This window comes from Salvelinus fontinalis, chromosome 12 (assembly GCF_029448725.1).
Source record: "Salvelinus fontinalis isolate EN_2023a chromosome 12, ASM2944872v1, whole genome shotgun sequence".
NCBI classification, from domain to species: Eukaryota; Metazoa; Chordata; class Actinopteri; order Salmoniformes; family Salmonidae; genus Salvelinus; species Salvelinus fontinalis.
The window spans coordinates 3,005,833-3,031,709 of NC_074676.1; the positions used below are offsets into that span (position 1 = coordinate 3,005,833).

Below are 25,877 nucleotides of genomic sequence, written 5' to 3' on the forward strand. Positions count from 1 at the left end.
AAGGCAACTCCAAAATGCAGCTGTTTCTGCCTAGCTCAGTGCTTTCTGTGGTGGGGCAAGACAGCAGAAAATACGGAGCGTTGTGCCGTGATTGGCTCAGTGTTCTGTCACTCATGGGGACACTACTTCACCTCCAAGTCTAAGGGTTGACTTAGAAAATTCTAGCCCCTTGGGTGCTGCCATAGAGTTACATTAGAAGTGCACATCCAAGAAGGTCATTGGCCAAAGATAAAATGACGTCAAATCACATTATATGTACAGTAGCTTTGATTGGACCGATCATGTCAACATCATACTTTCAAAATCTTAGCTAGCAGTCATCATGAATCAAGTCAACAATCTACTGGCGAATCCTTTTTAATCCTGGTCATATGAAGAGAAATAATGAAGAGAAATTATAGATGAAACATATCGGTGCCCATCGGCCATTGGACATAAACATTACACGACAAATTGGAAATTGCAAAATCAACAATGAGTGGTTTGGAAGGAATCAGTGGCTGTGTGGTCCCAAATCTGGGATTAAGTGGCTCTTTTCCAAGTTTAAAATGATAAACATTCAACATTGGCCATGCTATCAATGAAGCATGATTTGTGCTGCCCTCGAAACAAATGTTAACTCGGAACTGTGAAGTCTTGAACTCACTGAAGTCAAGTTAACTGGGAAGTCGGGAATAAACGAGCTCCGACTGGAAAAATACTTTTTGAACGGTCATCCAACTCGGTATTGTAAATCTGGCCTCTTTCTAGAGCTACGACCTGAAGATCAATGACGTCATCATGATTCAACCTTGTTTTTTTTTGTTTTGAAAGCACCATAAATCCAGAGATTATCAGAGTTTGATGACAAAATTTGCCCACCAAGGACCGCGACGCCACCTTCCTGTTCAAGTGAGCACAGCACAACAAGGTGAGTCCAAAAATGTATTGTATGTTGCTGCATACATTTTGTAATATGCCAGGGCGATATGTATACTGTAGCTAAGAAAGTAATACTAAGTGTATGTTGTGTAGTAAGATGTTAGTAGCTAATTAATGTCTTAATTGAAATTACGATAGACTCTTATCCGCTTGTCGTCCCCTTATGGCATAGTTTGTACATCTCAGTTGTCATTAGAAACCACACGTGTTTAAGCAAGTCAGCCATATCAGCTATGTTTTTTTAAAAGGCAGTAAATGAGTCTGAATGAACTGTTTCGCTGCCATACAAGGCTCCGCTGATAACCAGGTGTAGCAGTGGTAAGATGTTGGGACTGCTGTTGGTACAGGTTTATGTAGGACCTAACTGCTTTGCTGGCATGCATCCCACTTTTTTTTTTTCTTTTGCCCCACCAAGATTTGCATGCTAAACTCGCCACTGAGAATCTAGTCTATTTCTAGTAACATAACCAAGGGTTTTCCAAACTCGGTCAAAACCAACGCACTTATGGTTACACACACAACTGTAATATATCTTTCAGTTTTTAAGGTGGTGGGTTGTAATCATCTTGAGAGAGAGAGAGAGAGAGAGAGAGAGAGAGCGAGGTAGAGAGAGAGAGAGAGGTAGAGAGAGAGGTAGAGAGAGAGAGAGAGAGGTAGAGAGAGAGAGATCCCTCTTGTATCTGATGGTGTGAGTGGTGGGTTGGATTTGGGAGCCTATGAAGAGCCAGCCAGTCCAACCTGGTCAGAAGTGGTCTGGTCCAGTGTATACCAGTAAACCAATCTCCACCGCCTCCGTTCAGACTCACACTCAGGTAGGAAGAGTCCCAGGGCCATAAGGCAGTGTTCGGAGCCTACGTGGGTGTGTGTGCACTCTCCCCACCAGGGGCGCCGGTGCTGCTGCTCTCCATCCTCTCCGCTGAGTTCCCTCAGAGCGTTGGGGGACCGCAGCGTAGGCTGGGGCTCTTGGGGTCCCCCCTCCACCTACCCAGGCCCATGTGGGGTTTCCTGCTCCCGGACAGTGCACTTGGTTTGGGACCTGCCACCTGTAGCCCCTCTCGTGGAGCTGGGGTCTGGAGCCTGGGCTGCCGTACGCGGTGAGGCCTCTAGAGAGAGCTGGTGGGGGGAGTCTAGGGTGGAGGCTGGATGGGATGAGAGAGATGAGGTGGGCGGCTGCTGGGGGTCAAGGGTCACTTCCTGCAGGGCAGAGAGGGCTGGAGGAAGGGTATCCCAGGGGGAGGCACCGTCTACTGAGAGAGGATGACACCCAGTCAGAGATACACACTACAGGTTGATAAGCAGTGACACACACACAGACAGACAGACATAAGTATGCATGCACACACACACACACACACACACACACACACACACACACACACACACACACACACACACACACACACACACACACACACACACACACAGTTGTTAAGCTGACCCATAATAGTCTCCCTGAGTATAATTGTTTTCCCTATGGCCAAATAATTGCAGGATAAAGAAGAGGAATGATGTCAATCAAGACTGAAGCCTTGCTAGACCAAAATAAAATAGTATTATCTCTCTATAATCTCCTTATGTATCCACACAGCTGCACTGGCATCACCAGGACAGTCAGGACTATATACACTCAGTGGCCTGTTACTTATGTACACCCATCTAGTACGGACCCACCTTTGCCTCCAGAACAGACTGAATTATTCGGGGCATGGGCGCGTTGGTAACAAGGGACCTAACGTGTGCCAAGAAAACATTCCTCACACCATTACACCACCGCCACCAGCCTGTACCTTGACAGTAGGCAGGATGGGGCAATAGACTCATGCTGCTTAAATGCTGACTACACCGGGCACGCACATGTTGATTTTGTCCACCCACACCAGATGCGATCAGGACACGCAGGTTGAAATATCAAAACAAACTCTGAAACCACCATATTCATTTGGGGACAGGTCGAAACACATGAAACCTTCATGGACATTTAGCTAGCTTGCTGTTGCAAGCTAATTGGTTCTGGGATATAAACATTGGGTTGTTATTTTACCTGAAATGCACAAGGTCCTCTTTTCGTGGATCTTTGTAGAATTTTGACCAATTTTGAGTCAAACAAAATCGTGTGCTCTCTACTTCGACAATTAATCCACAGATAAAAGGGGGGGATTTAGTTTGTTTCTAGTAATCTCTCCTCCTTCAGTCTTCTTCTTCTGTGGACTTTATATGGCGTTTGGCAACCAACTTTAAGGTGCATTACCACCACCAACTAGGCTGGAGTGTGGAGCTCAATTCATCTTTCAATCAACCATGTGGGTATATGCTCCTAACAACCAATGAGGATATTAGAGAGGCGGGATATGCAACACGTCAAGCATCTAAAATAGAACCAAGATAGAACCAAGTTCTATTTTAGCGCCTGGCTATGCAAAAGCTCGTTGATGTGCGCGAGCAATTTGGATTCAATTATTGAATAACACGTATGTGTCCATTTATTTTACAACGCTCGCAAACGTAAAGAATGTTAAGCCAAATCCTGACTCTGCCATCAGCATGACGCAACAGGAACTGGGATTTGCTAGACCAGGCAATGTTTTGCCACTGTTTTTGCCATTGTCCTGTGTTGGTGATCGCGTGCCCACTGGGGCTGGTTCTTCTTGTTTTTTAGCTGATAGGAGTGGAACCCGATGTGGTCGCCTGCTGCATTAACCCATCCGGGACAAGGTTGTTCTGCACACCACTGTTGTACTGCACCGCTTGTTTGTGGCCCACCTGTTAGCTTACACGAATCTTGACATTCTCATTCGGCCTCTCATTAACAAGCTGTTTTCACCCACAGGACTGCTGCTGAATGGATGTTTTTGGTTTGTCGCACCATTCTCGGTAAACCCTAGACACTTGTCATGCGTGAAAAGCCCAGGAGGTTTCTGAGATACTGGAACCGGCGCGCCTGGCACCGACGATCATACCACGCTCAATGTCGCTTAGGTAATTTGATTTGCCCTTTCTAACTTTCAATCGAACAGTAAGTGAATGTGTCAATGCCACTGAGTGTATATATATATATATATCATTATGTATGCGTTCTAAATGGCACCCTATTCCCTATACAGTGCACTACTTTTGACTAGGGCCCATTTAGGGTGCCACCTGGGATGCACTCTGTGTGTGACATGATCGGTCTATTACTGAAGAGGGTGTGTGTGCGTGTGCGTGTGTGAGGATGGCCCTGGTCAACACTGAGAGCAGTTTCCCTTTACTGAGGGTGCACTTCATTGCATCATCTACTGTGGTGCAGGTCCTCTTCAGACCTGATTGCTTTTTCTACTGAGACCACCACAACCAAACACAAGGGTGATTGTCTCAGCACATAAACAGATATTACCATACACACGCACTGACACAGAGGCACGCAGCGATGCACATACACACATGTAGGACACACACACACACACACACACACACACACACACACACACACACACACACACACACACACACACACACACACACACACACACACACACACACACACACACACACACACACACACACACACACGTAGGATACACGCCAGCACACACACACTTGCACTCATGCACTTACACACACACGCATTCACACAAACAAGCACAGATTTAAATGAGAGTCAGAATGGAGAGAAAGACATGCAGCTTTTCACGAACCGTGTCTTTAGAGTGGCCCATTAGGAAGAAATAGGGTGAGCTTAGCATATCACCTTTCATGCACATGGAGAGGTTGGAAGGTACCATTCCTAAGGGAAGTGGAGTAAAAGCCTATACCAATCATTAGAGTTAAAGCAAAGGGGTTAAAAAGACATTTCCACTCGTGTTATTTCACAAAGGACAGTTTGACAAGCAGAAAGCATCATCAGAAGCTTCTCAGATGTTGTTTCAATGTCGGGTTATGGAAGCAGATTGAATTAGCTGAAGCTTTTGTTGTGTCAGTTAAGGTGTCTTTCAGGTTCCACAGAGCAGTAGCAGTAAGAGTAGGTAACATTTCAGGTATTATCTGCTGTTTATAGCACACATCATGGCTGTAACATTTGCGGTGGTCTGCATTAGTGTGTGTGAGAGGGAAGCCGTGATTACACCTTGCATTAACATGTGGTTGTCACCATCCTTCAGGATGATCCGATCACTATCTGATCGAGATTAGTTGCGTATACACATGGTAATAAAATGTGTATCTTATTTGCCCACTGAGTCTGCATTGTAACCAGATACACTGGTCCCTCCTGTACGCAAATTATTTCTACCTGCCTTGGACCTCACCTTATGACACAAGCTGTGTATATCGACAAAAAACAGCACACTTTTATGTTTAATCATTTTATCATTATAGCATACTTTGGTTATCCAACATTTTAAGACTGGGGATAATACTGTCCCGATAACCTCGACCTGTCCACAGTCGTACAAAATGAATATTACATATTTAATATTCAAATGAATACTCATCCCTAAAAAAAACTCACCAAACACACCAGCTGAGTATCTGAATGTGTTTACAAATTATAATCAATGCACAATACATTAAAAGAATTACACTTAGCCCCTAATGCACACAGTAGAAACACAAAGTAGGCTACAGCGCATCTCTGAATGTCACAACACATTTATCCAAACAGGTCTGAACAGGGGTGATCTTTACGCATGGACGTTTACGCACACTGCCTTTATATTATTGTCATCTTGTCTTGGAAATAACCTTGCCATCTTGTGACGTTGACGTTGTCTTCACCTCTATTTTAAGGCCACGCCAAACAAAGTTAGATAACGCTTATAGAAATAAAGATATTTATGAACAGATATCGTCCTTTAATGACAGAAAAAGGGTTCTCCCATTCCCACGGCCAATGCCAGCGCAAAATCAAATAACTGAAAACATTGTACAGAAAAGCCAATGACTGTAATGGTGGGAACCTGAGAACCCAAAGCCCATGGGTGACAGTCCAGCCCATTGTTTATTCTGGACAGTGCTTTTGGTAAGCTGCTTAGTGTTTCATATACTTTTTTTTGGTCATGTCAATAGTCAAATTCAGTTTCTATATCAGATATGAACATAATACAGTGGCTTTTCTTTAGAAATTTTATAAATGTGCACTCTGGCTAGAGCTAAAGGCAGGTTACAGGAGGAAAATTAGGCTTACACATTATACCTTGACATACACTTGTAATGCACTACTCTCTCTGCTGCGACTCCATCATGGTATGTCCCATGCATACCTAATAAATTTGTAGTTCAGTTTAAACTCTGTAATGCTAGTAGCTATATCAGTCTATCCACCCTCGATGAGTGAAAGAAAGTGAATAATCACTAATCAATGATTTGGAGGAAACCAAACCACAGACCTTCTTCAGGAAGTCCATTTTTTCCCCTTTGGTAAAACTGTTTAGGCTCATACTTAATTAGAATCTGATGCCTGTAATATAATGCAATCCTTTTCAATTTTATTTCATTATATTATATTCTGTGAATCTTTGAGCATTTTCCAGACAAATCTCTAGCACTAAGTTGCAGAAGATGTCCAAACTGATAAGTAAAGGCGTATAGTTCTCTGTAAGCATGAACGAGGCCACTGTCCAATTTAATATACAATACGTAGCGCTCTTTAGGCTACTTTTATGTGGCATCAGTCCACGGTGTCAGTCGGCACATGGTTTCTAATGAAGACCATGATCTTAATTCTAGAGGAATTGTAAAGTTACCGTTGTCCATAATTAGGCTACTACCTCAACTGGTCGGTGTGATTATTCTGATTTTTTTTAGAGGGGAGAAATAACTGTGACGTTGGCCTAATCTATTTGCTTTCATTGTCAGGATTTGTTTACACTTCAAGGTTACCTGTACAAGATGTGTCTTCAACTACCTCCTGAGGTGGTCATGAAGATCTAATCACAATCAGTTCAAAATGCATCTTTTGATTGTCTAAACTCGTCGAAAAATGTGGGCAGAATCAGATTGCGGTCAAGATCAGGACAACGGACGCATGTTAGAACCAGGTATAAACGGGGCTAGAGAGAGAGAGAGAGAGTGAGAGAGAGCGAAAGAGAAACAGAGAGAGTGAATGAGCGATGATGAAATTAGACCCAACCAAATCATTACAAAACGGAAAGAAAATGACTTGACACATTGGAAAGAATTAACAAAATAACAGAGAAAACTAGAATGCTATTTGGCCCTAAACAGGGAGCAGACAGCGGCAGAATACCTGACCACTGTGACTGACCCAAAATTAAGGAAAGCTTTGACTATGTACAGACTCCGTGAGCATAGCCTTGCTATTGAGAGAGGCCGCCGTAAGCAGACCTGGCTCTCAGGAGAAGACAGGCTATGTGCACACTGCCCACAAAATGAGGTGGAAACTGCACTTCCTAACCTCCTGCCAAATCTATGACTATATTAGAGACACATATGTGACTCATTTGAGGAAACTAGACATATGTCGCCATGGAGATAGAAATTTCTAACACAGCTTTTTTAAAGATATCACAAAGTAGAACTGAAAAGGTGTTGCTCTTCACTTTCTGGAGGACAACGTTTTGAAATCGGTGGAATGCACGGTGGATTTAGAGTATGATAGCTAAGGAGATGGAGGAAATTCTGCCTTTTGATTGCAAATATGCAGACAGAGTCAAAAAAAGAACACACAAAAGGCTATTGCATAAAACACCTGTCTCCGGATTACATCTTCAAACTAAGGCAACCATGGCATCCATGACAGAGAGGGAAAAGCATCCATCCATGTATATGGACGGGTAAGATAGTCTATCTAGCTACATTTTCAAATATTACACAGTTCTAGTTTAGTCAGAAAGTTGTTTTCATTTCAAGTTAAAGCGTGCTGTTCGATAGCTAGCCAACGTTAGCTGGCTGGCTTGCTAGCTAACGTTACGTGTATGATCTGTGTACTAATGTTTTTCGTATCTCAGAGTCAATTGCATTGCTATAGTTATAGCCTAATGTTAGCTAGCTAGCTAACATTGAACCTGGTTGGTTAGCTACCTGCAGATTCATGCAGGGTAGTAACGTTATGGGATTATGGGATTATGGTTCATTGTTTAGCAAGCTAGCTATATGTCTAAACAAAGACTCCACTATGCAAGTAACCCTTTCAATAGAATGTTCATGTTGTCACTGCGACAGCTGTCGATAGACGTAGCTGGTAAATTCCCTCTGGCTATCTACTCTGATTTCAGAGCACCCGTCTGAGTGTGCCAGAGCGCAGAATAACTGACGAATTTACAGACGCTCAATTGTTGCCAGCAGCACAGTTGTGGTAGCCAACGCTCTGGATAACATAAAAACAGCCTAATCAGCTCTATTATGGCGAGTAAAATGGTCAGAGTGAGCTGTTCCCTCGTTTGTGTCTGGAAGTAGCTCGCAAGCTAGCCAACGTTAGCCAGTTAGCTTGGGTGCTTGACTGCTGTTGTTAGGTCAGAACGCTCGGATCAACCCTACCTCAGGCGAAGACGGGGGCCTGGGATTTAAAAAAATGAATAAATACAATATAAATATAGGACAAAACACAAGAGGGACAACACAACACTACACTACATAAAGAGAGACCTAACAACATAGCAAGGCAGCAACAAATGACAACATAGCATGTTAGCAAAACAACATGAAAACAACATGGCAGCAACACAGCCCTGACCTGTTCATTGTGATTACTATTATTTGACCATGCTGGTCATTTATGAACATTTGAACATCTTGACCATGTTCTGTTATAATCTCCACCCGGCACAGCCAGAAGAGGACTGGCCACCCCTCATAGCCTGGTTCCTCTTTAGGTTTCTTCCTAGGTTTTGGCCTTTTTAGGGAGTTTTTCCTAGCCACCGTGCTTCTACACCTGCATTGCTTGCTGTTTGGGGTTTTAGGCTGGGTTTCTGTACAGCACTTTGATATCTCAGCTGTTGTAAGAAGGGCTATATAAAAAAGGTGATTTGTTTTGAACATGGTAGCAGCACAAAACATGGTACAAACGTTATTGGGCACAGACAACAGCATGAAGGGCAAGAAGGTAGAGACAACAATACAACACACAAAGCAGCCACAACTGCTCAGATTCTTTGAATGAATAGATTGAGATAACTGTCCAGTTTGAGTGTTTGTTGCAGCTCGATCCAGTCGCTAGCTGCAGCGAACTGAAAAGACGAGTGACTCAGGAATGTGTGTGCTTTGGGGACATTTAACAGAATGTGACTGGCAAAACGGGTGTTGGATGTGGAATGCAGTAGATATCTCAGATATGGGGGAGTGAGGGCTAAAAGGGTTTATAAGCATCAACCAGTGGGTCTTGCGACCAGTATACAGAGGAGTATAGAGTGCATTGAAGTGTCCTATAAGGAGCATTGGTGGCAAATCTGAACATCTAGCCGCTCGAGAGCACCCTTATCTGCCGATCTATAAATCATGTCTCCGTAATCTAGCATGGGTAGGATGGTCATCTGAATCAGGGTTAGTTTGGCAGCTGGGGTGAAAGAGGAGCGATTACGATAGAGGAAACCAAGTCTAGATTTAACTTTACCCTGCAGCTTTGATATGTGCTGAGAGAAGGACACTGTACCGTCTAGCCATACTCCCAAGTACTTGTATGAGGTGACTACCTCAAGCTCTAAACCCTCAGAGGTAGTAATCACACCTGTGGGAAGAGGGGCATTCTTCTTACCAAACCACATGACCTTTGTTATGGAGGTGTTCAGAACAAGATTAAGGGTAGAGAAAGCTTGTTGAACACTAAGAAAGCTTTGTTGTAGAGCATTTAACACAAAATCCGGGGAGGCACCTGCTTAGTATAAGACTATCATCTGCATATAAATGGATGAGAGAGCTTCCTACTGCCTGAGCTATGTAGTTGATGTAAATTGAGAAGAGCGTGGGGCCTAGGATCGAGCTTTGGGTACTCCCTTGGTGACATGCAGTGGCTGAGACAGCAGATTTTCTGACGTTATACACTGCACTCTTTGAGAGAGGTAGTTAGTAGACCAGGCCAAAGACCCCTCAGAGATACACCAATATTCCTTAGCCGGCCCACAAGAATGGAATGGTCTACCGTATCAAAAGCTTTGGCCAAGTCAATAAAAATAGCAGCACAATATTGCTTAGAATCAAGGGCAATGGTGACATCATTGAGGACCTTTAAGGTTGCAGTGACAGGTCCATAACCTGAGTGGAAACCAGATTGCATTCCTGAGAGAATACTACAGACCTCAAGAAAGCCAGTCAGTTGATTATTGACAAGTTTTTCCAACACTTTTGATAAACAGGGCAAAATAGAAATAGGCCTATAACAGTTAGGATCAGCTTGATCTCCCCCTTTCAATAAAGGACAAACTGAGGCTACCTTCCAAGCAATGGGAACCTCCCCAGAAAGGAGAGACAGGTTAAAAAGGTCAGAGATAGGATTCACGATTATAGGGGCAGCAACCTTAAAGAAGAAAGGGTCTAAACCATCTGACCCAGATGTTTTTTGGGGGTCAAGTTTCAGGAGCTCCTTTAGCACCTCAGACTCAGTGACTGCCTGCAGGGAGAAACTTTGTAGCGTGGCAGGGGAAAAAGAGGAGAAGCATCAGGGATAGTCTCATTAGAAGGGGTGGGAGATGAGGAAAATGTTGGACGGGCAAGGAGGCATGGCTGAGTGAAATAGGTATCCTGACTTAATGAAGTGGTGATTAAAGAGTTCAGCCATGTGCTTCTTGTCAGTAACAACCATCAACATTAAGGGACATGGGCAGGTGTGAGGAGTATGGTTTATTCTCCAGGTCTTTATACATTTTCCATAACTTCTTGGGGTTAGACCCACAGAGAGAGAACTGCTCTTTAAAGAAACTAACTTTGGCCTTCCGGATAGCCTGAGTGCAATTCTTTCTCATTTGGCTGAATGATAGCCAGTCTGCCTGAGTATGCGTGTGCCGAGCCTTTCGGCTGAGGCAATTCTTGAGGTAATTCTTAAGATGGTGTGAACGATACTGAATGGGTGTAGACAAAGAAGAGCTGTCCAGTAGGTGTACCAAAACATTCAAGGCCATTTTCTCAAAAGTGAGGTTACAAGTTTATCAACTTCCAAAGCAGAATTACCTTCCCATTGTTCCTCATCTGTAGTGTATGATATACCATTTTCTATCTCTTGAGTCTCTACTTTTATACAATGTAAAAACACCATTTCAAATTTTGCTACATAAAACAGAATCGAGTCGGCAGGTCACATATTTCCCTCAGATTACACAGACTCACAAAGAATTCGAAAACAAATTTAATTCTGATAAACTCCCATATCTATTGGGTGAAATACCACAGTGTGTCATCAGAGCAGCAACCAGTGAAGAACAAACACCATTGTAAATACAACCCATATTTATGTTTATTTATTTTCCCTATAACTATTTGCACATCGTTACCACACTGTATTTAGCCATAAAATCACATTTGAAATGTCTCTATTCCTTTTGAACTTTTGAGTGTAAGGTTTACTGTTCATTATTTAATGTTTATTTCACTTTTGTTTATTATCTATTTCACTTGGTTTGGCAATGTAAACATATGTTTCCCATGCTAATAAAGCACTTTGAATTTGATTGAAATTGATATGAAAGACGGGGGGGACAGAGAGAGAGAGAGAGATAGAGAGAGTTGAGCGATGATGGGGAACAAGAGAGAAAATTAAAAAAAAACTAGCACAAGAGAGAGATTGTCAACCAAAAAGAAAGATTGAGAGAGAAATATATAATCAAAAGAGAGAGAAATTATAAAGCGAGAGAGGGAAAGAGAGAAAAAAATGAAGATGGAGGTTTATTTGGGAGGAGACCCACCATACTCAGGCACTTGTCCCGTGCCTCTCTTTAGCAACAGTCTCACCCGCCTGCACCCCGCCTTGATCAACTCGATGGCCCGGGCATGAGTCATGTCCCGGGTACTGTCGCCATTTATCTCAATGATTTGATCCCCCACCTGAGAGAGAGAAATAGCGAGAGGGAGAGTGAGAGAAAAGAAACAAAGCGATAAAAAAAGAGAGTAAAGATGGGACAGGATGAACATAGAGACTTGTCAAATTATATGAAGTACCGCATTGCTATTGGGCTGGAAAAGAATGTTGCTGTGTTTGCAGTCAGGACAGGAAGTGATGTCCCTCACCCTCATTCTGCCATTGCGGATGGCTGGCCCATCCTCTGCAAGCCGCAAAACAAACAGATCCATCTTGTACTCCCGTCCCCCACGGATACTGAAGCCAAAACCCTTCACACTCTTCTCCAGCTCTACCGTGAAGTAGTCAAAGTCCTGTGCACAGCACACAACCAAGAAGCAACATTCATAAAAAATATAGCCAATACATAATCAACTTATACCTGTCTGTAGTCTGGTATGTGTAGTTTTACATGCTGTCTGTAATATGGGATTCTGGGGTATGTTGTCTTACCTGTGGTGTCCAGTAGAGGATTCTGGGATGTATAGACTTACCTGTGGTCTAAAGTCTGGGGGGAACTGCTCTAAAGGGAACTGTCTGTCCACTAAGTATTTTCTGTAATAGGGGATTCTCGGATATGTAGTCGCAACTGGGATGTTTAGTAAGGGATTCTAGGATGTGCAGTCTTATCTGTGGTCTGAAATCCGGGGAGAACTGCACCAATGAAAGCTGTGCAGATTTTGAGTGTTTGTACTAGGGAATTCTGGGGTATGTAGTCGTCCATATGGTGTGTACTGTAGTAATGGCTTCTGGGATGTGCAGTCTTACCTGTGGTCTGAAGTCAGGTGGAAACTGTGCTAGAGGGAACTGTGCAGCGAGTGTTGTCGAGTGTTGTCTGTAGTCGATGAGGGGAGGAGGGTGACGATAATCCAGTGTGGGCGGCTGCCGGTAATCAGCCACCGGAGGGTGCCGGTAGTCGACGGGGGGCTGCCGGTAATCGGTGAACGGAGGCTGGCGGATATCCGGTTTCACGTCCTGCCTGGCTTTCACCTCTGACCTGTAGACACCAAACAAATATGAGGTTGAGAAAGAATGTGCGTATTCCCTATGTAATGTAAGTGCACACACACACACACACACACACACACACACACACACACACACACACACACACACACACACACACACACACACACACACACACACACACACACACACACACACACACACACACACACACACACACACACACACACACACACACACACACACACACACAAGAACCCTTCACGGTGGCAGCTCTCTCTCTGGGTGTGACAGAGAACATAAGCCCTCCGGCTGGGCGCCATGTATTATACACACACATCCGTAAATGTATACAAACATCCACAATCGTAGCATACGTCCACCTACCCTGCACACATACAACCCAAGTGCACGCTCTCGCTGATTGGAAAAGCATGCACACACGCACGCAGGCAGGCTCACGCACGCCGCACACACACACAATGCAATGTAATATCTCCGTCATTCCCAAACGGCACAGGAAAAGCAGCCTCTTAACTGTAGTCGTAATGAGCATTCCTCCATCCTAACAGGAGATGATTGTGGTCTACAGGAAAAGGAGGACCGAGCACGCCCCCATTTTCATCGACGGGGCTGTAGTGGAGTAGGTTGCTAGCTTCAAGTTCCTTGGCGTCCACATCACCAACAAACTAACATGGTCCAAGCACACCAAGACAGTTGTGAAGAGGGCACGACAAAACCTATTCCCCCTCAGGAGACTGAAAAGATTTGTCACGGGTCCTCAGATCCTCAAAAGGTTCTACAGCTGCACCATCGAGAGCATCCTGACGGGTTGCATCACTGCCTGGTATGGTAACTGCTCGGCCTCCGACCGCAAGGCACGACAGAGGGCAGTGCATATACGGCCCAATACATCACCGGGGCCAAGCTTCCTGCCATCCAGGACCTCTCTACCAGGCGGTGTCAGAGGAAGGCCCTAAAAATTGTCAAAGACTCCAGCCACCCTAGTCAGACTGTCCTCTCTGCTACCGCACGGCAAGCGGAACCGGAGTCTAGGTCCAAGAGGCTTCTAAACAGCTTCTACCCACAAGCCATAAGACTCCTGAACATCTAATGAAATGGCGACCCAGACTATTTGCATTGCCTCCCCCTCTTTTACGCTGCTGTTACGCTCTGTAATTATCTATGCATAGTCACTTTAATAACTCTACCTACATGTACATATTACCTCGACTAACTGGTGCCCCTGGACATTGATTCTGTACCGGTACCCTCTGTATATAGCCTCGCAATTGTTATTTTACTGCTGCTCCTTAATTATGTTACTTTTATTTCATACTTTTTTTTAGGTATTTTCCTTAACTGCATTGTTGGTTATGGGCTTGTAAGTAAGCATTTCAGTGTAAGGTTTGGTGCATGTGACAAATAAAATGTTATTTGATTTGAAATACCTGCCGTCGTGGAGGTAGAGCGGGGGAGGGTGGCCGGGTGGCTGGGCGACCGGGCTCGGCTCGGTCCCTGCCGGGCTGGGCTGGGCGGCCGCTCCTGGGGTAGGCTGCGTGGCTGCTGCTGGTACTTGGCCTGGCTGGTCTGGTGTTTGGCCGGGCAGAGCTGGTGGTGCTGGGCCTTCCTGGGTGGTGGTTGTCTGGCCTGGCTGGGCTGGTGCATGACCAGGCTGGGATGCTCCTTGGCTGGGCTGGTTGACTATGGGGCTGGGCTGGGCCTGGGGGCTGTGTTTCTGGGTCATGGGGCTCTGCTTCTCTGAGCTGGGCCTCGAGTGGGGATCTAAGATGGAGAGATGGAGTTATGTTTCACTATATTGGATCATTCCAATATATTGGTATCACTGAGCAGCAACATCCGGTTTGGAGCGAGCGGTCGCATTTGCATTCGCTCTGCAGGTAGTATAACTTTTCATTACATTTCATTACATTTCATTATAGTACAACGGTTTAATTTGTCTAACCTTAGCAATTTCTTCTTAGCTAGCTACTTAGCCGTCTGTGTATAAAAGATAATTGCGTAATTATCGTATTTCGTCGCCTATCGTAGTCCACACTGCTATCTGCCCAGCAGCTAGCAAACGTCCACCGTCTACCGAATAGTAGTATAACTTTTCATTACATTTCATTATAGTACAACGGTCTGATTTTCATTTTCATTACAGTACAACGGTTTGATTTGTTTGATCTTAGCTAGCTACATAGCCGTCTTTGCATCAAACATAATTGTGTAGTTATTGAGGTTCGCCAGCCAGCTATTTTCGCCCTAACGTAACGCAACGTAGCCAACACTGCTAGCTAGCCAGCTTGCCACCGAATAGCAGCATTGTAGAAACGAGTGCATTACAACGGAACGACTTGATCAGTGTAGTGTTGGCTGACTACACAGTTGTCTTTGCTATCTTTGATTTGTATTTGTTCGATCTTAGCTAGCTACTTAGCTGGCTACATAGCCGTCTTTGTATCGGTGATAATTGTGTAGTTATCAAGGTTCGCTGAGGTTCGCTAGCCAGGTATTCTCGCCCTAACGTAACGTAACGTAACGTAGTCAACCCTGCTAGCTACCCAGCTAGCCACCGATTAGCAGCACTGTAGAAACGATTACATTACAACGGAACGACTTGACTTGTGTAGTGTTAGCTAGCTACATAGTTTTCTTTGCTATCTTTGTATCTAAGATAATTGTGTAGCTTTGAGTAATTATCGGTTAGCTAGCCAGCTATTTTTCGCCTGCCGCGCTGCCGTCCTCCTACCTAGCCAACACTGCTAGCTAGCCAACTTCTACCGAACAGCAGCACTGTAGAAACTTACATTACAACGGAACGACTTGATTCGCGTAGTGTTAGCTAGTTGTCTTTGCTGTCCTTGTATCCATGATAATTGTGTAGTTTAGAGAAATTTAGTGAAATTGTCGAGGTTACCTAGCCAGCTTCACTTTCAACAACGTAGCCACTGCTAGCCAGGCTACTTCACCAGCCAGCAGTACTATATCATTTTAGTCAATAAGATCTTGTATTTTATTTTTATTTTTTTGCAACGTAAGCTTAACTTTCTGAACATTCGAGACGTGTAGCCCACTTGTCATTCTAATCTCCTTTGCATTAGCGTAGCCTCTTCTGTAGCCTGTCAACTATGTGTCTGTCTATCCCTGTTCTCTCCTCTCTGCACAGACCATACAAACGCTTCACACCGCGTGGCCGCGCCCACCCTAACCTGGTGGTCCCAGCCCGCACGACCCACGTGGAGTTCCAGGTCTCCGGTAGCCTCTGGAACTGCCGATCTGCGGCCAACAAGGCAGAGCTCATCTCAGCCTATGCGTCCCTCCAGTCCCTCGACTTCTTGGCACTGACGGAAACATGGCTCACCACAGATAACACTGCTACTCCTACTGCTCTCTCTTCGTCTGCCCACGTGTTCTCGCACACCCCGAGACCTTCTGGTCAGCGGGGTGGTGGCACCGGGATCCTCATCTCTCCCAAGTGGTCATTCTCTCTTTCTCCCCTTACCCATCTGTCTATCGCCTCCTTTGAATTCCATGCTGTCACAGTTACCAGCCCTTTCAAGCTTAACATCCTTATCATTTATCGCCCTCCAGGTTCCCTTGGAGAGTTCATCAATGAGCTTGATGCCTTGATAAGCTCCTTTCCTGAGGACGGCTCACCTCTCACAGTTCTGGGTGACTTTAACCTCCCCATGTCTACCTTTGACTCATTCCTCTCTGCCTCCTTCTTTCCACTCCTCTCCTCTTTTGACCTCACCCTCTCACCTTCCCCCCCTACTCACAAGGCAGGCAATACGCTTGACCTCATCTTTACTAGATGCTGTTCTTCCACTAACCTCATTGCAACTCCCCTCCAAGTCTCCGACCACTACCTTGTATCCTTTTCCCTCTCGCTCTCATCCAACACTTCCCACACTGCCCCTACTCGGATGGTATCGCGCCGTCCCAACCTCCGCTCTCTCTCCCCCGCTACTCTCTCCTCTTCCATCCTATCATCTCTTCCCTCTGCCCAAACCTTCTCCAACCTATCTCCTGATTCTGCCTCCTCAACCCTCCTCTCCTCCCTTTCTGCATCCTTTGACTCTCTATGTCCCCTATCCTCCAGGCCGGCTCGGTCCTCCCCTCCCGCTCCGTGGCTCGACGACTCATTGCGAGCTCACAGAACAGGGCTCCGGGCAGCCGAGCGGAAATGGAGGAAAACTCGCCTCCCTGCGGACCTGGCATCCTTTCACTCCCTCCTCTCTACATTTTCCTCTTCTGTCTCTGCTGCTAAAGCCACTTTCTACCACTCTAAATTCCAAGCATCTGCCTCTAACCCTAGGAAGCTCTTTGCCACCTTCTCCTCCCTCCTGAATCCTCCTCCCCCTCCCCCCCCCTCCTCCCTCTCTGCAGACGACTTCGTCAACCATTTTGAAAAGAAGGTCGACGACATCCGATCCTCGTTTGCTAAGTCAAACGACACCGCTGGTTCTGCTCACACTGCCCAACCCTGTGCTTTGACCTCTTTCTCCCCTCTCTCTCCAGATGAAATCTCGCGTCTTGTGACGGCCGGCCGCCCAACAACCTGCCCGCTTGACCCTATCCCCTCCTCTCTTCTCCAGACCATTTCCGGAGACCTTCTACCTTACCTCACCTCGCTCATCAACTCATCCTTGACCGCTGGCTACGTCCCTTCCGTCTTCAAGAGAGCGAGAGTTGCACCCCTTCTGAAAAAACCTACACTCGATCCCTCCGATGTCAACAACTACAGACCAGTATCCCTTCTTTCTTTTCTCTCCAAAACTCTTGAACGTGCCGTCCTTGGCCAGCTCTCCTGCTATCTCTCTCAGAATGACCTTCTTGATCCAAATCAGTCAGGTTTCAAGACTAGTCACTCAACTGAGACTGCTCTTCTCTGTATCACGGAGGCGCTCCGCACTGCTAAAGCTAACTCTCTCTCCTCTGCTCTCATCCTTCTAGACCTATCGGCTGCCTTCGATACTGTGAACCATCAGATCCTCCTCTCCACCCTCTCCGAGTTGGGCATCTCCGGCGCGGCCCACGCTTGGATTGCGTCCTACCTGACAGGTCGCTCCTACCAGGTGGCGTGGCGAGAATCTGTCTCCTCACCACGCGCTCTCACCACTGGTGTCCCCCAGGGCTCTGTTCTAGGCCCTCTCCTATTCTCGCTATACACCAAGTCACTTGGCTCTGTCATAACCTCACATGGTCTCTCCTATCATTGCTATGCAGACGACACACAATTAATCTTCTCCTTTCCCCCTTCTGATGACCAGGTGGCGAATCGCATCTCTGCATGTCTGGCAGACATATCAGTGTGGATGACGGATCACCACCTCAAGCTGAACCTCGGCAAGACGGAGCTGCTCTTCCTCCCGGGGAAGGACTGTCCGTTCCATGATCTCGCCATCACGGTTGACAACTCCATTGTGTCCTCCTCCCAGAGCGCTAAGAACCTTGGCGTGATCCTGGACAACACCCTGTCGTTCTCCACCAACATCAAGGCGGTGGCCCGTTCCTGTAGGTTCATGCTCTACAACATCCGCAGAGTACGACCCTGCCTCACACAGGAAGCGGCGCAGGTCCTAATCCAGGCACTTGTCATCTCCCGTCTGGATTACTGCAACTCGCTGTTGGCTGGGCTCCCTGCCTGTGCCATTAAACCCCTACAACTCATCCAGAACGCCGCAGCCCGTCTGGTGTTCAACCTTCCCAAGTTCTCTCACGTCACCCCGCTCCTCCGCTCTCTCCACTGCCTTCCAGTTGAAGCTCGCATCCGCTACAAGACCATGGTGCTTGCCTACGGAGCTGTGAGGGGAACGGCACCTCAGTACCTTCAGGCTCTGATCAGGCCCTACACCCAAACAAGGGCACTGCGTTCATCCACCTCTGGCCTGCTCGCCTCCCTACCACTGAGGAAGTACAGTTCCCGCTCAGCCCAGTCAAAACTGTTCGCTGCTCTGGCACCCCAATGGTGGAACAAACTCCCTCACGACGCCAGGACAGCGGAGTCAATCACCACCTTCCGGAGACACCTGAAACCCCACCTCTTCAAGGAATACCTAGGATAGGATAAAGCAATCCTTCTGCCCCCCCCCCCCCCCCCCCCTTAAAAGATCTAGATGCACTATTGTAAAGTGGCTGTTCCACTGGATGTCATTAGGTGAATGCACCAATTTGTAAGTCGCTCTGGATAAGAGCGTCTGCTAAATGACTTAAATGTAATGATGTAAATGATTTACAGATTTACTCCCATATACACTTGTGTCACGGCTGGGGTCTGCCCCTATATATAGATCCCATGGCCGTGACACACGTTCTTTTTCATTTTCACGGCGGACGTCCATATGGTTTGAGGTACAAACTTTCTGAAGTTCGCTTGGTAAGTCGCTGGCAAGTGTAATATCTTGCGTGGAAGTATACTCACTGGCTGTTTGCAGCCTGGAGCAGCTGGCCACATGGCCAGCCCCTCCTCTTGAGTGCTCCACTCGCTGCGCACGGTTGATCTGTATCTTCCGCCCGTGGTTTGCCGTGCTTGTTTCGTTAGCTTTACACTACGACTCTGTGTGCACCCATTAATACATTGGTGGCTCTTGCTGCCACAAACTGTATTTACCTTACACAACTTGCCGACTGGCTTGTTTTGTGTGTGTTGTGACTTGCTTTAACATGCTATAGGCGCGGGTTCTTTGCTAATTACCCTACGTGGGTTCTCTGATAATTCCCCTACACGGTTTTCTTCTTCTTTCTCCTGCAGAATGTAAGAGTATGGTGGTGGGCTGCCACTACGTTGAGACATTAACTTTGGAGTTCCTTAACTTCTCTAGGGTAGGGGGCAGCATTTGGAATTTTGGATGAAAAGTATGCCCAAATTAAACTGCCAGCTACTCATCCCCAGAAGATAAGATATGCATATTATGAGGGCCTCCCGGGTGGCGCAGTGGTCTAGGGCACTGCATCGCAGTGCTAACTGCGCCACCAGAGTCTCTGGGTTCGCGCCCAGGCTCTGTCGCAGCCGGCCGCGACCGGGAGGTCCGTGGGGCGACGCACAATTGGGCTAGCGTCGTCCGGGTTAGGGTGGGTTTGGCCGGTAGGGATATCCTTGTCTCATCGCGCTCCAGCGACTCCTGTGGCGGGCCGGGCGCAGTGCGCGCTAACCAAGGGGGCCAGGTGCACGGTGTTTCCTCCGACACATTGGTGCGGCTGGCTTCCGGGTTGGAGGCGCGCTGTGTTAAAGAAGCAGTGCGGCTTGGTTGGGTTGTGCTTCGGAGGACGCATGGCTTTCGACCTTCGTCTCTCCCGAGCCCGTACGGGAGTTGTAGCGATGAGACAAGATAGTAATTACTAGCGATTGGATACCACGAAAATTGGGGCGAAAAGGGGGTAAAAAAAAGAATAAAAAAAATAAAAAAAAGATATGCATATTATTAGTATATTTGGATGGAAAACACTCTGAAGTTTCTAAAACTGTTTGAATCACGTCTGTGAGTATAACAGAAAATATTTAGTAGGCGAAACCCCGAGGACAAACCATTCAGATATATATTTTTTGGAGGTAACTCTCTTTTCAATGAGGTTTCATTGGTATCTTTCATGTGTGATTTAATGAAAGTTAGATTTTTATAGTAATTTTTATAGTAATTAATTTGAATTTGGCACTGCATTTTCTCTGGCTTTTTGCCAAGTGAGACAGTAGCATCCTGCCTAAACTCAGATTTTTGGATATAAATATGAACTTTACCAAACAAAACATACATGTATTGTGTAACATGAAGTCCTATGAGTGTCATCTGATGAAGCTCAAAGGTTAGTGATTCATTTTCTCTATTTCTGCTTTTTGTTACTCCTCTCTTTGGCTGGAAAAATGGCTGTGTTTTTCTGTGGCTATGTACTGACCTAACATAATCGTTTGGTGTGCTTTCGCCGTAAATCCTTTTTGAAATCAGACATGTTGGCTGGATTCACAACAAGTGTAGCTTTACTTTGGTGTCTTTCATGTGTGATTCCATGAAAGTTAGATTTTTATAGTAATATATTTGAATTTGGCACTCTGCATTTTTATTGGCTTTTGGCCAAATGGGGCGTTAGCGTCCCACATACCCTAGAGAAGTTAACGTAGCTAATCCATCATATGGTGCTGTTTTTTGCTTTTCGTAGTTGGCGTAAAACTAAAAGAAAAAAACACATCAAATCCATTACCTGGTTGCTGTTTTTGTGACTATGCACAGGTCTCCCCCTGTGTTTTCAGAGGTACTGGGTAATTTATCCCTCACCGGTTTCCTATTCCTCCAAATGGGTCACGATATAAGCTCTCCCAGGGCATCGGACCCCTGATCCATGACCTTGTTGGCTTGGCTGAGTTTATGGCTTCCCTTTGTGACAGGTGTGATGGTGTCAACCATAGGGACGTGCCTGGGGGACCTATGCGCTCAGGGCGCCAGAGGAGAGGCGGGCCCTGGCAGATTCCCAGACACACCCTTCCCCGGCCTCGGCTGCTTACCCGGTCTCAAAGGGCAAAGTGGGAGGAGTGTGTGGAGTCCCCATGGCTGTTGTTCCTCAATGCTGGAGAGGGGTACTGACTCCAATTCCGGTGCCGGCCTCCGTTCTTCAGGGGATTTCGTGTCACCACGGGGGCTGACCCCCTGTAGAAAAACCTGCGGCTAGAGATTCCCTCACTCCTGGACGAGGGTGTCGTCTGCAGGATTGAGACATCAGAACAGCTAGATGGGTTCTACTCCACTTATTTTGTGGTCCCAGAAAGAGACGGAGGGTTTCGACCAATTCTGGACCTCCGCAACCTCAATGGGTACTTGAAGGTACTGAGTTTCCACATGCTGTCCCCAGCCCGGGTGTTGCCCAGCCCGGGTGTTGGTCGTGTCCAGGGACCAGTGGTTTATGAAACTGACCCTGATAGATGTGTGATCCATGTTCCTGTTCACCCAGCTCATTGGCAGTACCTCCAATTCGCTTACGAGGGGAGGGCTTACGAATTCATGGTTCTTCCCTTCGGCCTCTCCTTGGCACCCAGCACATTCACAAAGTGCATCGACGCTGTCCTGGCACTCCTCACGTCCCGAGGATTGTTGATCCTCAATTACCTAGATGATTGGCTGATTGTGCCCCGACCAGGACCCAGGTCCTATCAGACAGAGACGTGCTCTTAACCCACATCGGTGGGCTGGGCATTACTGTAAACGACAAGAGTCATCTGACGCCCACCCAGAGGGTGGCCTTCATTGGCATGGAACTGGACTTAGTCCTCATGAGAGCACGCCTGCCCACCAGAAGGGTTCAGGCGATCTTATCTTGCTTCGACTACTTTCAGCAGTAGCGGGTGGTATCCGCCCTAACCTGCCAACGCCTGTTTGGCTTGCTGCACGCGGCCTCATTGTTGATTCCCCTGGGCCTGCTCCATCTCCGACCTCCTCAATGGTGGTTCAACTCCCACCAGCTGCACCCAGCCACGGGTAACCGCACAGTGCCTCAGGGCATTGTTGAGGTGGCGCTGTCACTCCTTTCTCTCAGATGGGGTGGAGATGCTGAGGATGTGCTGCCGGGAGCTGGTCAGCACAGATGCCTCCCAGATCGTCTGGGGGGGGTGTGACCAAGGGCGACTGTTGGCTACCCACTTGGAGCGGCAGGCACATCATTACACTACAGCTCCGAGCTGTACTGTTGGCCATGCAGTCTTTCCTTCCACATATGAAGGGAAGACGACCTGGTGAGAACAAATAACACCAGAGTGGTGGCTTACATTAACAATCAGGGTGGACTGAGGTCCCACCGCCTCCATATTATGGCACGGGATCTCCTTCTCTGGGCTCAGGGACGTCTAGCGTCTCTACGCGCAGTGCACGTACCTGGTATCCTGAATGTGGCAGTGGATATGCTCTCGAGGGAGGGCCCGCCCCCTTGGGACTGGAGCCTACATCCCCAGGTGGTGCAGCACCTGGGGGACAAGTTCGGGAGGGTGCAGCTGGACCTGTTTGCCTCCTTGGACAATGAACACTGCCCCCTGTGGTACTCCATGTCGGAGCCACCAGGGCCTCTGGACTTGGATGCTCTGGCTCACGATTGGCCAGGGCTGGAGCTTATGCAAATTAATTACTTAAAAATCATACAATGTGATTTTCTGGATTTTTGTTTTAGATTCCGTCTCTCACAGTTGAAGTGTACCTATGATCAAAATTACAGACCTCTACATGCTTTGTAAGTAGGAAAACCTGCAAAATCGGCAGTGTATCAAATACTTGTTCTCCCCACTGTACATACTACCTCAATTGGCCCGACCAACCAGTGCCCCCGGACATTGGCTAACCGGGCTATCTGCATTGTGCCCCGCCACCCACCAACTCCTCTTTTACGCTACTGCTACTCTCTGTTCATCATATATGCATAGTCACTTTAAACATATCTACATGTACATACTACCTCAATCAGCCCGACTAACCGGTGCCTGTATATAGCCTCCCTACTGTTATTTTTCACTGTCTATTTTACTGTTGTTTTTATTTCTTTACTTACCCATTGTTCACCTAATATATTTTCACTGTTGGTTAGAGCCTGTAAGTAAGCATTTCACCCGTAAGGTCTACACCTGTTGTATTCGGCGAACGTGACAAATAAACTTTGATTTGATTTAAAACACTTCAGCGAGCAGGCCTTTCTAATCGACCTGGTCCGGGTATCCTAGAAGGATATTGACCTCATTCCATCAGTAGAGGATGCCTGGTTATTCTTTAAAAGTGTTTTCCCTACCATCTTAAATAAGCATGCCCCATTCAAAAAATGTAGAACTAAGAACAGATATAGCCCTTGGTTCACTCCAGACTTGACTGCCCTTGACCAGCACAAAAACATCCTGTGGCGTATGGCACTAGCACCGAATAGCCCCCGCGATAAGCAAGTTTTCAGGGAAGTTAGTATCAAATATACACAGGCAGTAAGGAAAGCAAAGGCTAGCTTTTTCAAACAGAAATTTGCATCCTGTAGCATAAACTCCAAAAGGTTCTGGGACACTAAAGTCCATGGATAATAAGAGCACCTCATCCCAGCTGCACACTGCACTGAGGCTAGGAAACACTGTCACCAGCAATAAATCTACGATAATCAAGAATTTCAATAAGCATTTTTCTACAACTGGCCATGCTTTCCACCTGGCTAACCCTACCCCGGTCAACAGCTCTGCGCCCCCCACAGCAACTTGCCCAAGCCTACCCCTCAGCCAGGCTCAAGGTCCTAAACGATATCATAACCGCCATCGATAAAAGACAATACTGTGCAGCCATCTTCATCGACCTGGCCAAGGCTTTCGACTGTCAATCACCGCATTCTTATCGGCAGACTCAACAGCCTTGGTTTCTCAAATGACTGCCTCGCCTGGTTCACCAACTACTTCTCAGATAGAGTCCAGTGTGTCAAATCAGATGGCCTGTTGTCCGGACCTCTGGCAGTCTCTATGGGGGTGCCACAAGGTTCAATTCTTGGGCCGATTCTTTTCTCTGTATACATCAGTGATGTCGCTCTTGCTGCTGGTGATTCTCTGATCCACCTTCATGCAAATGACACCATTCTGTATACTTCTGGCCCTTCTTTGGACACTGTGTTAACAAACCTCAAGACGAGCTTCAATGCCATACAACACTCCTTCCGGGGCCTCCAACTGCTCTTAAATGCAAGTAAAACTAAATTCATACTCTCAACCGATCGCTGCCCACGCCCGCCCGCCTGTCTAGCATCACTACTCTGGACGATTCTGACTTAAAATATGTGGACAACTACAAATACGTAGGTGTCTGGTTAGACTCTAAACTCTCCTTCCAGACTCACATTAAGCATCTCCAATCCAAAATTAAATCTAGAATCAGCTTCCTATTTCACAACAAAGCATGATCCCAAATATAACCTCGTAAAACTGACTATCCTACCGATCCTTGACTTCAGTGATATCCTTTACAAAATATTCTCCAACACTCTACTCAGCAAATTGGATGTAGTATTTCACAGTGCCATCCGTTTTGTCACCAAAGCCCCATATACTACACACCACTGCGACCTGTATGCGTTCCCTCGCTTCATATTCGTCAGCAAACCCACTGGCTCCAGATCCTGTATAAGTCTTTGCTAGGTAAAGCCCAGCCTCATCTCAGCTCACTGGTCACCATAGCAGCACCCACCCGTAGTACGAGCTCCAGCAGGTATTTCTCACTGGTCATCCCCAAAGCCAACTCCCCTTTTGGCCGCCTTTCCTTGCAGTTCTCTGCTACCAATGATTGTAATGAAATGCAAAAATAACTGAAGCTGGAGTCTTATATCTCCCTCACTAACTTTAAGCATCAGCTGTCAAAGCAGCTTACCAATCATTGCACCTGTACACAGCCCATCTGTAAATAGCCCACCCAACTCCCTCATCCCCATATTGTTATTTATTGTTTTGCTCCTTTGCACCCAGTATCTCTATTTGCGCACACATCTTCTGCACATCTATCACTCCAGTGTTTATCTGCTAAATTGCAATTATTTCGCCACCATGGCCTATTTATTGCCTTACCTCCTTACTCCATGTGCACACACTGTATATAGACTTTTTCTATTGTGTTATTGACTGTACGTTTGTTTATTCCATGTTAAACTGTGTTGTTGTTTGTGTAGCACTGCTTTGCTTTATCTTGGCCAGGTCGCAGTTCTAAATGAGAACTCGTTCTCAACTGGCCTACCTGGTTAAATATAGGTGAAATAATAAAAAAAGAAAAAAAGATTACAATAGTATTTTTCTGCCTGTTTGGAACAGTGTAAACACTAAATCAATGATAAGTAATACCAGCAAATTTGTTTTAATTAACCAAATTGTAACGCCTATAATACAGCACAGCAAAGTTCCAAAACAGACAGATTTGTTAAACGGTATTATCCTACATTTTGTGGATGCACGAGGCTTGATGATCACAGAATCAGTAGGATATAAAATACAACACTCAAATAGGCAACAGAAGCAGGAATAGAAGCATAG

At 46.3% G+C, this 25,877-nt stretch overlaps 1 protein-coding gene across 7 annotated transcripts in view; it reads right to left on the bottom strand.

Moving 5' to 3' along the window:
- Nucleotides 1–341: 341 nt before the first annotated feature.
- Nucleotides 342–25,877, bottom strand: part of LOC129866629 (membrane-associated guanylate kinase, WW and PDZ domain-containing protein 2-like) — a 274,270-nt gene continuing 248,734 nt past the window's right edge. For 2 of the 7 annotated variants that reach the window (XM_055939392.1, XM_055939396.1), the window contains 6 exons: nucleotides 14,317–14,650; nucleotides 12,668–12,896; nucleotides 12,070–12,213; nucleotides 11,748–11,886; nucleotides 4,596–4,684; nucleotides 2,019–2,165 (listed from right to left, as the gene is read on the bottom strand). In XM_055939392.1, the coding sequence (XP_055795367.1) occupies nucleotides 2,109–2,165; nucleotides 4,596–4,684; nucleotides 11,748–11,886; nucleotides 12,070–12,213; nucleotides 12,668–12,896; nucleotides 14,317–14,650 (992 nt within the window). In that variant the 3' untranslated portion in view covers nucleotides 2,019–2,108. Of the gene's footprint in view, nucleotides 2,169–4,595; nucleotides 4,685–11,274; nucleotides 11,887–12,069; nucleotides 12,214–12,667; nucleotides 12,897–14,316; nucleotides 14,651–25,877 lie in introns of those variants that run through there. The other 5 variants (XM_055939393.1, XM_055939391.1, XM_055939390.1 and 2 more) reach the window with 5 other exon arrangements.